This window comes from Biomphalaria glabrata, chromosome 10 (assembly GCF_947242115.1).
Source record: "Biomphalaria glabrata chromosome 10, xgBioGlab47.1, whole genome shotgun sequence".
Classification (NCBI taxonomy): Eukaryota; Metazoa; Mollusca; class Gastropoda; family Planorbidae; genus Biomphalaria; species Biomphalaria glabrata.
The window spans coordinates 21,789,950-21,805,939 of NC_074720.1; the positions used below are offsets into that span (position 1 = coordinate 21,789,950).

At 35.1% G+C, this 15,990-nt stretch overlaps 2 protein-coding genes across 3 annotated transcripts in view; both read left to right on the plus strand.

Annotated features, from left to right (window-relative positions):
* Positions 1-8,613: 8,613 nt before the first annotated feature.
* On the plus strand, positions 8,614-11,669 carry LOC129928845 (uncharacterized). Its single transcript, XM_056045213.1, has 2 exons — positions 8,614-10,086; positions 10,238-11,669. Exons 1-2 carry the CDS (start codon positions 9,162-9,164, stop codon positions 11,176-11,178), a joined length of 1,866 nt encoding a protein of 621 aa, XP_055901188.1. The 5' UTR covers positions 8,614-9,161; the 3' UTR covers positions 11,179-11,669.
* Positions 11,670-12,698: 1,029 nt separating this feature from the next.
* Positions 12,699-15,990, plus strand: part of LOC106063812 (DNA-binding protein RFX6-like) — a 36,086-nt gene continuing 32,794 nt past the window's right edge. For both annotated transcript variants that reach the window (XM_013222276.2, XM_013222277.2), the window contains exon 1: positions 12,699-12,841. The gene's annotated coding sequence lies outside the window, so the exon portion shown is untranslated. The remainder of the gene's footprint in view (positions 12,842-15,990) is intronic.

Sequence of the window (15,990 nt, forward strand, 5' to 3'; positions counted from 1 at the left end):
TCTATTGTCGTCAATGGCTTCGGTTGTCATGTTTACATTTAGAGGTTACACCAGTCTATTGTCGTCAATGGCTTCGGTTGTCATGTTTACATTTAGAGGTTACACCTATTGTCGTCAATGGCTTCGGTTGTCATGTTTACATTTAGAGGTTAAACCAGTCTATTGTCGTCAATGGCTTCGGTTGTCATGTTTACATTTAGAGGTTACACCAGTCTATTGTCGTCAATGGCTTCGGTTGTCATGTTTACATTTAGAGGTTACACCTATTGTCGTCAATGGCTTCGGTTGTCATGTTTACATTTAGAGGTTAAACCAGTCTATTGTCGTCATTGGCTTCGGTTGTCATGTTTACATTTAGAGGTTACACCAGTATATTGTCGTCAATGGCTTCGGTTGTCATGTTTACATTTAGAGGTTACACCAGTCTATTGTCGTCAATGGCTTCGGTTGTCATGTTTACATTTAGAGGTTACACCAGTCTATTGTCGTCAATGGCTTCGGTTGTCATGTTAACATTTAGAGGTTACACCAGTCTATTGTCGTCAATGGCTTCGGTTGTCATGTTTACATTTAGAGGTTACACCAGTCTATTGTCGTCAATAGCTTCGGTTGTCATGTTTACATTTAGAGGTTACACCTATTGTCGTCAATGGCTTCGGTTGTCATGTTTACATTTAGAGGTTAAACCAGTCTATTGTCGTCAATGGCTTCGGTTGTCATGTTTACATTTAGAGGTTACACCAGTCTATTGTCGTCAATGGCTTCGGTTGTCATGTTTACATTTAGAGGTTACACCAGTCTATTGTCGTCAATGGCTTCGGTTGTCATGTTTACATTTAGAGGTTACACCAGTCTATTGTCGTCAATGGCTTCGGTTGTCATGTTAACATTTAGAGGTTACACCAGTCTATTGTCGTCAATGGCTTCGGTTGTCATGTTTACATTTAGAGGTTAAACCAGTCTATTGTCGTCAATGGCTTCGGTTGTCATGTTTACATTTAGAGGTTACACCAGTCTATTGTCGTCAATGGCTTCGGTTGTCATGTTTACATTTAGAGGTTACACCTATTGTCGTCAATGGCTTCGGTTGTCATGTTTACATTTAGAGGTTAAACCAGTCTATTGTCGTCAATGGCTTCGGTTGTCATGTTTACATTTAGAGGTTACACCAGTCTATTGTCGTCAATGGCTTCGGTTGTCATGTTTACATTTAGAGGTTACACCTATTGTCGTCAATGGCTTCGGTTGTCATGTTTACATTTAGAGGTTAAACCAGTCTATTGTCGTCAATGGCTTCGGTTGTCATGTTTACATTTAGAGGTTACACCAGTCTATTGTCGTCAATGGCTTCGGTTGTCATGTTTACATTTAGAGGTTACACCTATTGTCGTCAATGGCTTCGGTTGTCATGTTTACATTTAGAGGTTAAACCAGTCTATTGTCGTCAATGGCTTCGGTTGTCATGTTTACATTTAGAGGTTACACCAGTATATTGTCGTCAATGGCTTCGGTTGTCATGTTTACATTTAGAGGTTACACCAGTCTATTGTCGTCAATGGCTTCGGTTGTCATGTTTACATTTAGAGGTTACACCAGTCTATTGTCGTCAATGGCTTCGGTTGTCATGTTAACATTTAGAGGTTACACCAGTCTATTGTCGTCAATGGCTTCGGTTGTCATGTTTACATTTAGAGGTTAAACCAGTCTATTGTCGTCAATGGCTTCGGTTGTCATGTTTACATTTAGAGGTTACACCAGTCTATTGTCGTCAATGGCTTCGGTTGTCATGTTTACATTTAGAGGTTACACCAGTCTATTGTCGTCAATAGCTTCGGTTGTCATGTTAACATTTAGAGGTTACACCTATTGTCGTCAATGGCTTCGGTTGTCATGTTTACATTTAGAGGTTAAACCAGTCTATTGTCGTCAATGGCTTCGGTTGTCATGTTTACATTTAGAGGTTACACCAGTCTATTGTCGTCAATGGCTTCGGTTGTCATGTTTACATTTAGAGGTTACACCAGTCTATTGTCGTCAATGGCTTCGGTTGTCATGTTTACATTTAGAGGTTACACCAGTCTATTGTCGTCAATGGCTTCGGTTGTCATGTTTACATTTAGAGGTTACACCAGTCTATTGTCGTCAATGGCTTCGGTTGTCATGTTTACATTTAGAGGTTACACCAGTCTATTGTCGTCAATGGCTTCGGTTGTCATGTTTACATTTAGAGGTTACACCAGTATATTGTCGTCAATGGCTTCGGTTGTCATGTTTACATTTAGAGGTTACACCAGTCTATTGTCGTCAATGGCTTCGGTTGTCGTAGATGTTACACTAGTCTACTGTCGTGTCGCCAACTTACAGGTGCTCTAGAAATCTATGATTTAAATTATTGTTAGCTTTTTAGCCATTTAAATAAATTTAAAAGTCTAGTGGAAAATTTTTAAAATCAAACTAAATTGTTTAAATCTCCCTTCAGCGGTGTTTGAATATAAAAATACCTCTTTAATATTGAAAAAAAAAACAGACTCAAAATTCTATGAGTGTAGCCAAAGGGGTTTTGAGTTAAACCCCCCTCCAGTGGGGTTTGAGCTAAAAAATACCTCTTCAATATAAAAAAATAAGAAATCAAATTCTTTGAGTGTAGCCAAGCCAATGGTGGGTTTTTAGTTTAAAACCCCTCCAGATGGTTTTGAGTTTGAAATTCCCCTACAGAGAGTTTTGAGGTTGAAAGCCTCTCTCTTCAATATTATTCTAAAGCAAACTACAGTCACCAAATTCTGTGAGCGTAGCTAAATGGGGTTTTAAATAATAAAAAAAAAAACTCCAGAGATTTTTTAGTTTAAAACCTCCCAGCAGATGATTTTGACAATAAAACATCCCTTTTCGACATAAAATCTAAATTCCAAGAGCGTAGTTACATTTCTACCAGTGGCTGGGCAGCTTGGGCTCCATTAATAAAGTGCAGTGAATAGTCATCCGCCAAAATTGAAAAACACTAAATGTGGCTCAACAAAGATGGCTATGACGGATTTTAGGAGTCAGGTCTCAATCAAGGAAATCCTATGCCGAACTGAGAGTTGAACCCTTAGTAAGGTTGTGACAGAGTTTCGCATGAGGTTTGCGGGACATGTTCACCGACAAAATGAATTACGCATAATAAGAGTTGCGATGACATGGAGGCCATTACGAGGAAAGCGCAAACAGGGATATACTAGTACAACTTGGCGCCACACTTTCATGAAGGTCCTAAGAGCAGGTAGGAAGAGGCTTCAGACATTGCCAGTGACAGATTTTTGTGGAAACAGCTTGCCGCCCCATGCGCCGAACTGCGCTGGAGGATCTAAGTCAGTAAAAATAGCACTTTAGGTTTTTGAAATAAAACTTTTTAATAGCAGGATAATGCACTGAAGATACCTCAGAATATGCATTTTGTTGGCTTTCAATACAGGAAATAGTGCTTGGCGGCGTGGCTCCCCCAGACCATCTTGTTAGCAAGGATGGGGAGTCTCCAATTTTCCACTTACTCCTGGAAGAACCTATTCTAGGGTACAATAAACGACTTCCGAAAGAAAAAGGGTCAGAATTTAATAAAGATTAATTATGTACGCAAACACACACATATATACATAAAAATCCCCCCCCCCACGAAAAAAAAATTCTGGCTACGCCCAAGCACTATATATTCTACAAAAGTTACTGCTCACTAGGAGGGGTCAATCACAAGATGTTATCATTTTCAAAGTTGTTTTTATGTGAAAAAGATAGTTATATCTATTTCCTAGGGATCTTGTAGTGCATTTTATAAATAGATCTATGTGTGCATGATGCCGTCAACCTTATAAGGAAAATCATTAGACCACAAATATATATAATTGTGCCTACACTTTTCTTTCAATGACTAACCTCTTCTAATCATTAGACCACAAATATATATAATTGTGCCTACACTTTTCTTTCAATGACTAACCTCTTCTAATCATTAGACCACAAATATATATAATTGTGCCTACACTTTTCTTTCAATGACTAACCTCTTCTAATCATTAGACCACAAATATATATAATTGTGCCTACACTTTTCTTTCAATGACTAACCTCTTCTAATCATTAGACCACAAATATATATAATTGTGCATACACTTTTCTTTCAATGACTAACCTCTTCTAATCATTAGACCACAAATATATATAATTGTGCATACACTTTTCTTTCAATGACTAACCTCTTCTAATCATTAGACCACAAATATATATAATTGTGCATACACTTTTCTTTCAATGACTAACCTCTTCTTTTGTCGCACAAGCACACACACACACAAATAATATATTTTTGATACATTCAATTAGCAAGAAATCCATAATAGTGTTCAATGATCATAACTTTGAAACTTAGTATAAATTCTGTTTTGTTAATGCACATTCTAAAAAATATCTAAACTGTGCTAGACTAACACATGACAATCTTTACACTGAAGTTTCAAAGGCCTTAGGTCCTACAGCAATAATAATGCCGATTTGTAAGAATAAGATCATTCTAATACCGTATATACAGAGCTTGTTCTCGCCCTTGTCCATATTCAGTGAATACAAGCAACAGTCTAATGTTAACCTCGTTTCGAGTCGACGTTATCAACCAACGATTTCGGAACACACTTGAAAGAATCGTAGCAAGTCAAATTAAAAAAAAAATACTTTTTTAGAAACAAAATTTACATTATTTTGAAGCAATCATAGACTTATATATTATATCTAGACTGGAAACCGGAAATAAATTTGTATCCGCGACTGATCGATTCACAGACCTATATAGATATAGATTTGAATGTACGTAAACTCTCTTTTCAGGCTCTAAGGGGAGTCGCCCCTATATTTTTTTTTCTGTCTTAGAAAAGTAATGATCTTTAGTTTTCAAAGTTTAGAAATAATGCAAAATCATTTCTAGGATATTCACGCAAATATATGAAACAAAGCCATTTCCTGTTTGTTTCCATTGAGATAATGTTTCAAAAATCCTAGATCAAAATAATTCATGTTGATTTTAATCATCTTATGTAAATTTAATAGATTGATTACCTAGATATTTCTAGATTATGTATCTAAAAATTGCAAAATAATAATTATGAGACGATAGTACTCTTATTTTTGAAGTTCAATTATCTTCTTATCTTATATAATATAGACGTTACTTCAAAAAAGATGATTACGCCCTACGCGTCATGCATTTAGTCATGCATATTAACCAATGACTTAAATTCTGCCAAGTCACTGGTTTTCCTGGCTAGCTCAGGCAACCCATTCCATGCTCTAATAGCACTAGGGAAGAAGGAGTATTTGTACAAATTTGTTCTGGGACGCGAGGAATGTACCTTTATCTTTGTGTCTTTCTGAGTATTTTATTAAATTTTGTTTTTGTATTTGAAGATTATGGTTCAGTGTTTTATGTATTATTGCTACTTTACTTTTGAGCCTTCTGTCCTGAAGGCTTTCTAAATTTAGTGATTTTACTAAAGGTGTTACTCTAGTCAAATGTGAATAATCGTTTGTTATGAATCTCACTGCTCTATTTTGTGTCTGTTCCAGTTTCTTAATGTTTTCTTGAGTTGAGGGGTCCCAAACGGAGGATGCATATTCTATTATTGGTACAAGATTGCTAGATCTAGATCTAAAAAATAAATTATATGTTACATAGGTTAGGGTAAAAAAAAAAAAGACTTCACTTCTTTTAGCTACATTACAAAACAACGCCTTGATCCAACTTTCTAAAAAATGTTCACGACATTTTTTGTAGTGTTCAAAAGTCTCCATGTCCATAAAGGAAGCAATCGTGTCATTAATTGTTCCTAAACCTGAACTAACAAAACTATGAATGATAGAGATGTGTGTGATTGGAAAATATTGTTATTGTTTTTGTTTAATGCAACTTTCATACCTATAGAGTGTTCAGTCCACTTTGGTCCAATCACCCATTTGGGGAGAGGGGTATATGGGAGAAGGTTTTTGTGCTGCTTTTCTAAAAGCAATTTTAAAAAAAAGTTGCTCCAGTCTGAATTTGAACTCAAGTCTCAAATCTCCACGATGGAAGGCTTGACGCATTAGTCACTGAGCTATGCAAGTACTTATAAAAGTAGATCTTTTTTATAGTCTTTAAAAAATGTCTATGGTCTAACATTTTTAGCGAACGACCTAATTCTCTACATAAGATGTTATCTCCCCTTACATTTCAATATAAAACTAAATTAATTAATTACGACTGGTTTATTAATAAATGCTTAATTTTTTTTTTATTGAATCATGTGTACTCATCGACAATGATTAATTGTGTAAAGTTTGAACTTAATCCGAGAAAGGGAAGTGTACGACATAACGTGTACAAGATTCCACCCGAACAGAGTGAGTAGATCTCTGTTTTGTACACATGCTAAAATGATATCGCTCAAGTTTATTTTTCTCTGTTACAACTGAAGTGGGCGGAGCCAAGCGTTATCCCACAATTCTTATGTCAATATTTGAGTCTGTACTCGAGTCTTTCTAAGCTGGCATGTGGAGAGATTTCTGCTATCAGTTTGTCACATGTCTAAATCTGACTTGAAGACAAACTCTCTAGGCCACAAGAGATTGCAAGAGATAAGGCGTCGACAAAACTGTTGCTCTGTGTGACAAGACTTTAACAATCTGCATGTAATAACTCAATTCTGATGGCAGTCTGGGTATTGGTTTAGAGAGTTTGAAGTTTGACGCTTTTTTCTTTTTGTAGACTCATTTTTGTAGCTCGCTTAGCAATGAAACGAAACATTATAACTGGTATTTTAATTGATTGAAGATGAATAGAAATACTTACTCTATAAATACTTAAGGGGAGGATTACCTTTGGAAATCTAAATTTTGGACCCAAAAATCGATTTTTAGATTTAAACATATTTAGATAGCTTATCCATTTATTTACTTGATAAGTACTTTAATTTTTTTAAAATAATGCTTTAAAACATATTTTTTTACATTTTTCGGGTGTATATTAATGACGATTTTATAAGAAAATGCAAAAATTCTCCATAGTTACAGGTTTAATAATTTTTGTGCATTGAAAATAAAATAGTCATATTTGGTATCAATTTGTTCAGCGTCCAAAGGTCTTTTAAGATTTGGCATCACTTCCTAATCTTTTATTAGTACATTTTCGCTATATTTAGAAACTTACGTACTCTTTTTGATTAGTTTTGGTGTAAATATAATAATAATAATAATAATAATTTTATTTATAAAGCGCTGTTAACAAACAAAAATGTAGGCTCAAGGCGCTGTAACAACATTACAAACATAAATACAGCTGCTAGAATAACAGTTAATCTAAAAAAGTTTTAAACAAGTAGGTCTTAATGTTCTTCTTAAAAGTGGTATAGCATGTTGTCTGTCTGAGATCAATGGGGAGTGAGTTCCAAACCTTTGGTCCGTGAACTGAAAAAGCACGCAGACCGTAGCTTTTGAGGGAGAAACGTGGCACTACTAAAAGCGTTGAGTCCATTGAGCGCAGGGTTCTCTGGGGGACATATGGAGTAATCAGTTCGCTAAGGTACAAGGGCATCTCATTGTTATATATACACTGATGACAAAGTGTGGCGACCTTGTAATCGATTCTCGCTTTCACGGGAAGCCAATGGAGCGTGCGCAAGAGCGTAGTAGCAGAATCTTGTCTAGTTTTTTTAAGGACTATTCGAGCGGCGTTGTTCTGTATACGTTGCAGCTTGGCTATTTTGTAATCAGGTATACCTGCTAGCACGGCGTTGCAGTAGTCAAGGCGGGAGAGTATGAATGCCACAGCTAGCGTTTTTGTTGACTCCGTTGTTAAATATGGTCGGATCTGGCCTAATCTGCGCAGCTGCAGATAAAGACCTTTGCAGAGCTGATTTATGTGTGGGTCGAAAGATAGTGTTGAGTCGAAGAAAACTCCAAGATTCCGCACTACGTGGACAAAAGGAACATGGCAGTTCGTGATAAAGAGAGAATCTGTGCTTTCAACTTTTGAGACATTGTTCCTAGTGCCAATCTTAATTATTTCTGTCTTGTCTTCGTTCATCTTGAGTTTATTTTCAACCATCCAATCGCTCACCCTTGCAACGGTACTACTGATTTTCTCTGCCAGATGCGACACCTCTGAGGGTACTGATGAATCGTATAACTGTGAGTCATCGGCAAAAAAATGGTATAAAATGCCGGTTGGCCGTATGACACCGCTGAGTGGATATGTGTACATAGTGAACAGTACTGGGCCTAGAACTGATCCTTGGGGTACTCCGTACTTCAAAAGTAAGCTTGTTGATTCCGTCCCGCTAACAACGACACTTTGGGTGCGTTCCGTCAGGTAGGATCCAAGCCACTTTAGGACGACTCCTGCTAAACCAAAAGTTGCAGAGAATCTGGCCATCATAATTTCATGGTCTAGCGTATCAAAGGCTGCGGACAAGTCCAGCATAGAAAGAATTGATATGTGGCCTTTGTCGGAATTGTGAAGTAAGTCGTTTAGTACCCTGACCACTGCTGTCTCTGTGCTACGGCACTTCCTATATGCAGATTGAAATTCTTCCAAGAGACCCGCTTATAAATGCTGCGTTCTGATTGGTCTATCCCAGGAAAGCCCTAGCGACCTTGTGTACGTCAGGTTATCGAGAATAAATGGCTGAACTGCCTACATACAGCGTGTTGAAATTATCGTATGTGAAAAACTAACATTTACTTTCTAAACAGTTTTAGTATCTTAAAATAAACGTTTTATATGTTCTGTGCTTGCTTTTCTTACATCTTGTAAGTAGAATTATCAACATTTTACAGTTGACTGAGTTGTAGATCTAATACTATAACTAGTCAGACTAGTCTCTCTGGCGACTCTGCTGGATTGCCTGGATATATCATATTATTCTTGTCTAGATTTATCTAGATTCTATATATATATATAAAATATATAGTCTAGATCTAGATCTATATTGATCATATTCTAGAGCTTAGACTTCTACGATTGTGACTTATTCAGTGATTGTTTTCAAGTTCATTCTTATTTGAGCTTGACTAGATCTAATCTAAGTCTTATCCATAATTATCATCACATCTACTATCATCTAGCTTTACTGCTCTAGACATTCTAGATTCTAGCTCTAGTGCTAGCCATGGGAAGATTAAAAAAAAGAAGTAAACAACTTCTAGAGGCTCGCAAGATTGCCAAGATGAAGAACACTGTTCGAAAAGATCATGAACTAGATCTAGACAAAGTAACACCAGCTCCTTCAACTCCAACTAACTCGTCAGTGTTGTTGTCTATGCAAACAAGTTCCAAAAAAAAAACTGTTGATATTCCTGCTATGGACATTGGAAGCTCTAGCTCTCTATTTAATGATCAGTCAGCTAAACAAGCATATAGAACAATCATTGACATTAGTCAAATTGAAAAATTGCTTTCACCTCTTCTGTGTCCTTATTGTAATGCTGATGGTCTAACTTTGCATTCAGATGACAACAGTCGTTTCGGACTTGTATTAAAACTGAAACTTTACTGCGATAATTGTGGCACTGTGGTGAATGATGTTTTTACATCTGAACGCTCACTCAATGATAAAAAATTTTCCATCAACACATCTGCCGTTGTTGCCTCCTCATTGTGTGGACTAGGACCATTAACGTTCAACAATTTTTGTGAACATTTAGACCTACCGGGTCTATCAGCCAAAAATTTCTACAACAGGACAAAGTCTATTTATAAGGATGCTGAAGATGTTCGTCAGGCTTTGCGTAGTAAAACTATTCGACTTGTAAGAAAGGAACATGCAAAAAATAGCAATTCAGCTCTAAGTGATGATGACATTTTGGACATTGCCGTTTCATTTGATGGTACTTGGATGACCAGAGGACACAAATCAATGATAGGTGTTAGCTGTGTCATAGATGTATTGACAGGCTATGTCATTGATTTTGAAGTACTATCTAGCTTTTGCCAAACTTGTAGCACAACTGGTACTAGACTAAAAGCACAATCTCCTGCACTCTACAAAGAATGGTTTGAATCTCACAAACCTGATTGTGATATCAACTATACAGGTGAGATATTTTTCTATTGTTTTAAAACCTTTTACAGTAATTAAAATCTAGATTCATTTTTATACTGACATGTTTTTTTTTAAATTATTTAAAAACAGCATACAAAACAGTTTATTGTCTTTCCATTAACTTTTTGTTTTATATTTTTCAGGATCGTCTGGAATGATGGAAACACATGCGGCCGAGATCTTGTGGAGGAGATCCATTGAGAAGTTCAAATTGCGCTACACCACTATGTTGTCAGATGGTGATTCTAAAGCCTTTAATAAAGTCTGTGAAATAAAACCCTATGGAGATGTACCTATAACAAAAGAAGAGTGTGTCAACCATGTGGGGAAAAGGATGGGCACTGCACTCCGTAATTTGGTTACAGATTGTAGCAAGAAAGGAATTTCACTTGGAGGTAATGGTGTAGGAAAACTTACACAACAAACAATCAAAAAACTGTCCAAGTATTACACCAGAGCGATACGGAAACACAATGATGCTAAGCAAATGAGAAATGCTATACTTGCGAGCATGTATCACAATTTTTCGACTGATAAGAGGCCGATGCATCATCTGTGTCCTTCAGGTGCAGATTCTTGGTGTTTTTATAAGTCTTGTGAGGCAAAAAATGTAAAGCCTGGTAAACACAGTCTCCATATACATACGCCTCTCAATTATGACTTACTAGCAGAACATCTGAAACCTATATACAAAAGATTGTCAGAGCCTCAACTTCTACAACGATGTTTGCTTGGCTCAACTCAAAATGCGAATGAGTCTTTTCATTCATGTATTTGGAATATTTGCAGCAAATCAAGATTTTCTTCACTAAAAAAAGTTAACTTTTCTGTTTTAGCTGCAGTAGGACAATTCAATTTTGGCTTTTCTTTTGGTAGTGAAATAAAAAGTTTTTTCAACTGCCAGGTAAGCAAAAGCAGCCAGCGACTTGGATTATTGAGACTTAAGAAACGCTTGAAAAATGCAGCTTATAAAAAACAACAAGTTGTAAAAAGAAGACTGTTATTAAGAAAGGAGGCTAAGGCACGTAAAGAATTGCAGTTTATTGAAGCTGAAGGAGTTTCATATTCATCTGGACATTTTTAAATTTTTTATGTAAGTTCTCAATTTTTGCTTTTTTTTCTCATTTCTGTTTTTTCTTAATTAGTCTTCTTAAAAGTCTTATAATTTAAGAACTAGTTGGTTTAATGATGTGAAATTTTGAATAACACTAGTTTACATGCTGTTCTTTAACTTACAAGTGTTATATATTCAAATATAGTTAGTTAACTTAGTTTTACAAACATCATTTTATTTAAAATCAGTTTTTCTCAAAATGGCCGTTTTCCAAAAATGCATTCACTAAAATTTATAAATCTTTAGAACCATTAAAGATATTTACATGAAATTTGAAACACTTATAGATCTATTGTAATACTTTCATGTGACATCTTGATTTTTTAAATATATTGTTTGGTTTTCATTTTCTATTGACATGAATGTAAAAAATATATATTTTTCTTTAAAAAAATGAATGATCAACTTTACTCTTATATGTTAAAAACAAATATTAAATTATAATAAATTTTGAGATGTCACTTTATTCTTTGTTGTTTTCTTTTTCAAATGAAAAAGATTTGACTCATATTTGTCTATTAGTTAAAGAGAAATAGCATTTTAAAAATCATATACAAAAAACAAGATGGCGGCCGTTTCCATGGCAACCACAAAAGTCAAACACATTTTTTCTATGTTTTTAAAATCAGGATGAGTTACTGTATCAACCATACAAGTTTGATAAATTTCTGATAAATATTAACGAAAATAGATTTTTTAGGTGTACCTCCCCTTAAGAAAAATGTTAAAAGTGTGCAAGCGTATAGAAATTAGAAAGCATATTGTACAGCAAATTTCCTCCAGGGATAATAAAGAATATTATTATTATTATACATCTCATTGGGTGAAATATGTGCTACACTGAGAGGGATCGAGTTCAAAACCTGAACTAGACAAGGAGTCTTTAAGTTAAGATTTATGTTGTGTTTACTAATAACAACTGGTAAAAAAAAGCAAACTAAAATTATATGACCATATTACAAGGTCCTCGGGTCTCGTAATTACCTTCCTTCAGGCAACAGTACCAGGAAAAAGAAGAGGCATACAGAGAAAACGATGGGAAGACAACATAAAGGAATGGACTGGCCTAACAATAAGGAAGGTTCTCTCCAAGGCCAATGACAGAAAGGATTCCCAGATCTTGTGGGGTGAAGGTCTTTGCGATCCCCTAGAAGAAATGCATAAATGAATACTTAATGCTATACTCCTAATGAAAATCAGTTCTAGGAACTCAGTAGAAAATAATAATAGAATAGGCATGAAAGTTTTTAGGTTTAAATTTGTCAGATAATTAGATTTCTCTTTGATACATTTATTTCAAACTGACTTGTATATTCTTATTAGTTAACTATATAGTTATTGGGATTTTCTTTTTTTTTTTTGTATGGAAACAAAATTTCATTTTCTTTTTACACTGAACTGTCAACTTGTCAAACACAACGCGAACCAACGGCGCAAGTGACAACCCACTTCCTTAGCATTGAGTTTTACATTCAACAAACATTGATTGGCCAGCACCGCGCTACACATTACAGCTTATCTCACAACTTGATATTGCTCTTTGTTTTAAATACAGACTTAAACACTGTTGTTTCAACTCAGACTTCTTAAAACAATGCTGCATTTGGATGTAAGGGTCGATAACATCACTAATGTAAGTGGATTACATTTCATAAATAATTCAAACAATATCCATCGTTTCAAATTGTTGTATTTCATTATTATTTTTAGACATTCTTTATGCTAATTGTTATGGCATAATTAGGAATTAATTATTTGTTTCGGAAATAGGGGAAGTTTTGACTTAGAGACAATCACGTGACTAGTAAAAACAAGACTAGGTTGTAGGCTGAAGGAACTATCAGCCAAGATAAACAGACTACCTCCAGAACGCATTAGAGATAGGAAGATTCTTATGAACGTATAGAGTTAGTTAACATTCGACGGTACCCTCCATTGTTATTAAACTTCTTGTTCGACATTCAGTAGCAGCGTCAACTAACTTAAATTGATTGTTCGGCCTTTCGCCGGTGTTATTGGATTTCGTTGAGTTATTTGAATTAGACACCGCGGAAGCGCCTAACAGAATAAATCTAGTCAAGTTCTTTTTTATGTCAAGAAAACGTTGCTAGTTCCAAACGAAGTGTGGCCATTGTTTCTATCAAGAGAATAAGCCTTGAACTGCAACTATAAAACACCTGATGTTGTATACAAAAGCCCTCCACAGAGAACCATAATTACTCTTTAGAGTTTGGGTTCAAGTGGATGTTAGAAATGAATAATGCAACAAATGAAGTATAAACGTTAATCTCCAAAATTAACTTTTGTCAAAACATGAAAAGAATCATTTTTTAAATGTGAAGAAAATTAATATTGAATGATTTTTTAGTGATTTTTTAAATTTAGTGTTTGAAAAAATGTATTTGAGCATTTCAGTTAATTGGGTATGTTGTACGGGAATTGCAGCTGTAAAAATAAAATGAAAGACTTGTTCTAGGTCCCTCATCCCCTGGCTCTTCCAACACACAAACACATAGAAAACGTAAAACTCATCTTATGAAATCAGACGTTAGTTCAAAAAAGAAAAAAGATGATTACGTCCTACGCGTGTTCCTAGGTCAATCTAGTCATGCATGTTAATCTCTCATAGCAATGCAAAAGAAGAAGCACTTGTACAAATTTGTCCTAGCAAAAATGAAAGTTCAAATATCCGAATTTCGATAAAATCACAAAATTTGATTTAAGAAATGTTACAGTCGTTTGGTTGTAGTGATGGCCATATATTCGTTAGCCATTAGACACAGAAGAGGGTCAACTTTTGAATCGGCCAACTTATTATTTAAAAAAAAAGTGCTAAAATTCTTGGTGTATTTTTTAAACAAATGCACAAACCTATAGTTATATATGTTCTAAAATACACAATTACACAACCATAGAACAGGTACAAGAATATAAATATCTAGGTACAACTATCAACAACAAACTAAAATGGAATGAACACTGTCAAAACATATACAAGAAAATTCATCAGCGACTTTTCTATCTCAGAAAGCTAAGAAAATTTAACATAGACAAAACAATAATGAAAATCTTCTACACAGCAACTATCAGCAGTCTAATCAACTTTGCCATCACCTGCTGGTATGGTAATACTTCAATGGCACAAAGACATAGACTTAATAGACTAATTAAAAAAGCATCGTATATCACTCAAATACAGCTACCATCTCTTGAAGAGCTTTTTCAAGAAAGATGCATTTCCAAAACACTCACGATTCTTAAAGGCAACCTGCACCCATTAAACCACTGTTACATAAGATCTGAACGAAGTGGTCGTCTCTTTTCCATTAGGATAAAACAGAAAGATTTAAAAACTCCTTTATGCTACTATCGGTCAGAGTGATACAAGATCAGCTGTCGACATCGAGAACTACATAGGAGTCCAATTCATAAAGCGCTGGTTGTGAGTGTGTATGTGTTTCGTGAGTGAATGTTGTTCGAATTTTTCATCCATATTGTTTTTATAAAGTAGTTATGCTGAGGTTGTCAGTTGTAGTCAAACTGAATTTCCATTTGATTGGATGAATAAAATTATCTTATCTTATCTTAATATATCCGGGTGTTTTTAAAATGGCACTTTCTTTAAAGAACATTTGCAGTGATTGAGGAGATAAAAAAAATCTCTAGATCTAACTTTTAAAGCCAATGCTATTCTTTTCAGATAGGTTGGGTTTAAAGTAAAAAAAAAATGGAGCTAATATTTTTATTTATTTTGTAACTAGAGAAGATCTACATAGATCTAGAATTAGATCTTAGCTTAGGCCTATGTATAATTTATTCAAAACATTATTAAACTAGACATACCTGAGAAATGTTATTTGAAATCTCATTGCAAATGTATTACTTTCTTGATGACAATATCTCAAGCGTAGCAGTTGATCTCCGTAACAACTCTTTTTTTTAATAGGCCTACCTCTTTTTAGTTGACCATTTGTTTATAAATAAGTTATGAGTTGTACCACAGTCATACAGTGACAGTTTAATGCTTCCTTCATTGTGAGTTTATTTGTGCTACAAGGAGTTAAGATAATTTGATCCTGTGGTGCTAAATGTGCAAAACTCTCTCGTTGAAAATAGCTTTTAAATTCTACAAAATTGCGTTGAAACACTTCCTTTAGTTTCAATATATACATCAGATACACCAGAAAGTGTGCTATTTATAGTTTGTCTAATATGTATGAAAACCTCCATATTGGCTACAACATAGTGGAATGTCTTCAGTGCTTATTTTACCTAAAACATTACAGGGAGTTCCTTCAAAGAAAAAAATATTTACATCCTACGCGCATCCATGTAGTCGTGTATGTTAATTAGTGACTTCAACTCAGTAAGTCATTGGTTTTCCTGGTTGATTCAGACAACCCGTTGAATTAGCCCAAGGTTATTTGAAATGTGCCATTATCTTTGTGTCTAAGTATTTATATAGTGTTTTAGTTCCTCTCTCTCTCTCTCTCTCTCTCTCTCTCTCTCTCTCTTTAGAGTCTTGGACTTAATATTATCGCCATATAAAATGGCTCACTACCGCAGAAATACGCTTCTTAAGAAAAAATACACTCGATTAATTGGCTGCGTCTTATGCCAGGTGTCAATGGGGATAAGCTTCCATTGTCAATAAAATACTTCCAAACGGCACGCGTCTGAAATAGCCTCTAACAACTTAAGTCTAGCACCTGGTCTGCTATTGTGGCTTAGATTTTATGCTCTCATCAAAACTGCTCTTACTAGGCGGATACCTGGCGCCTT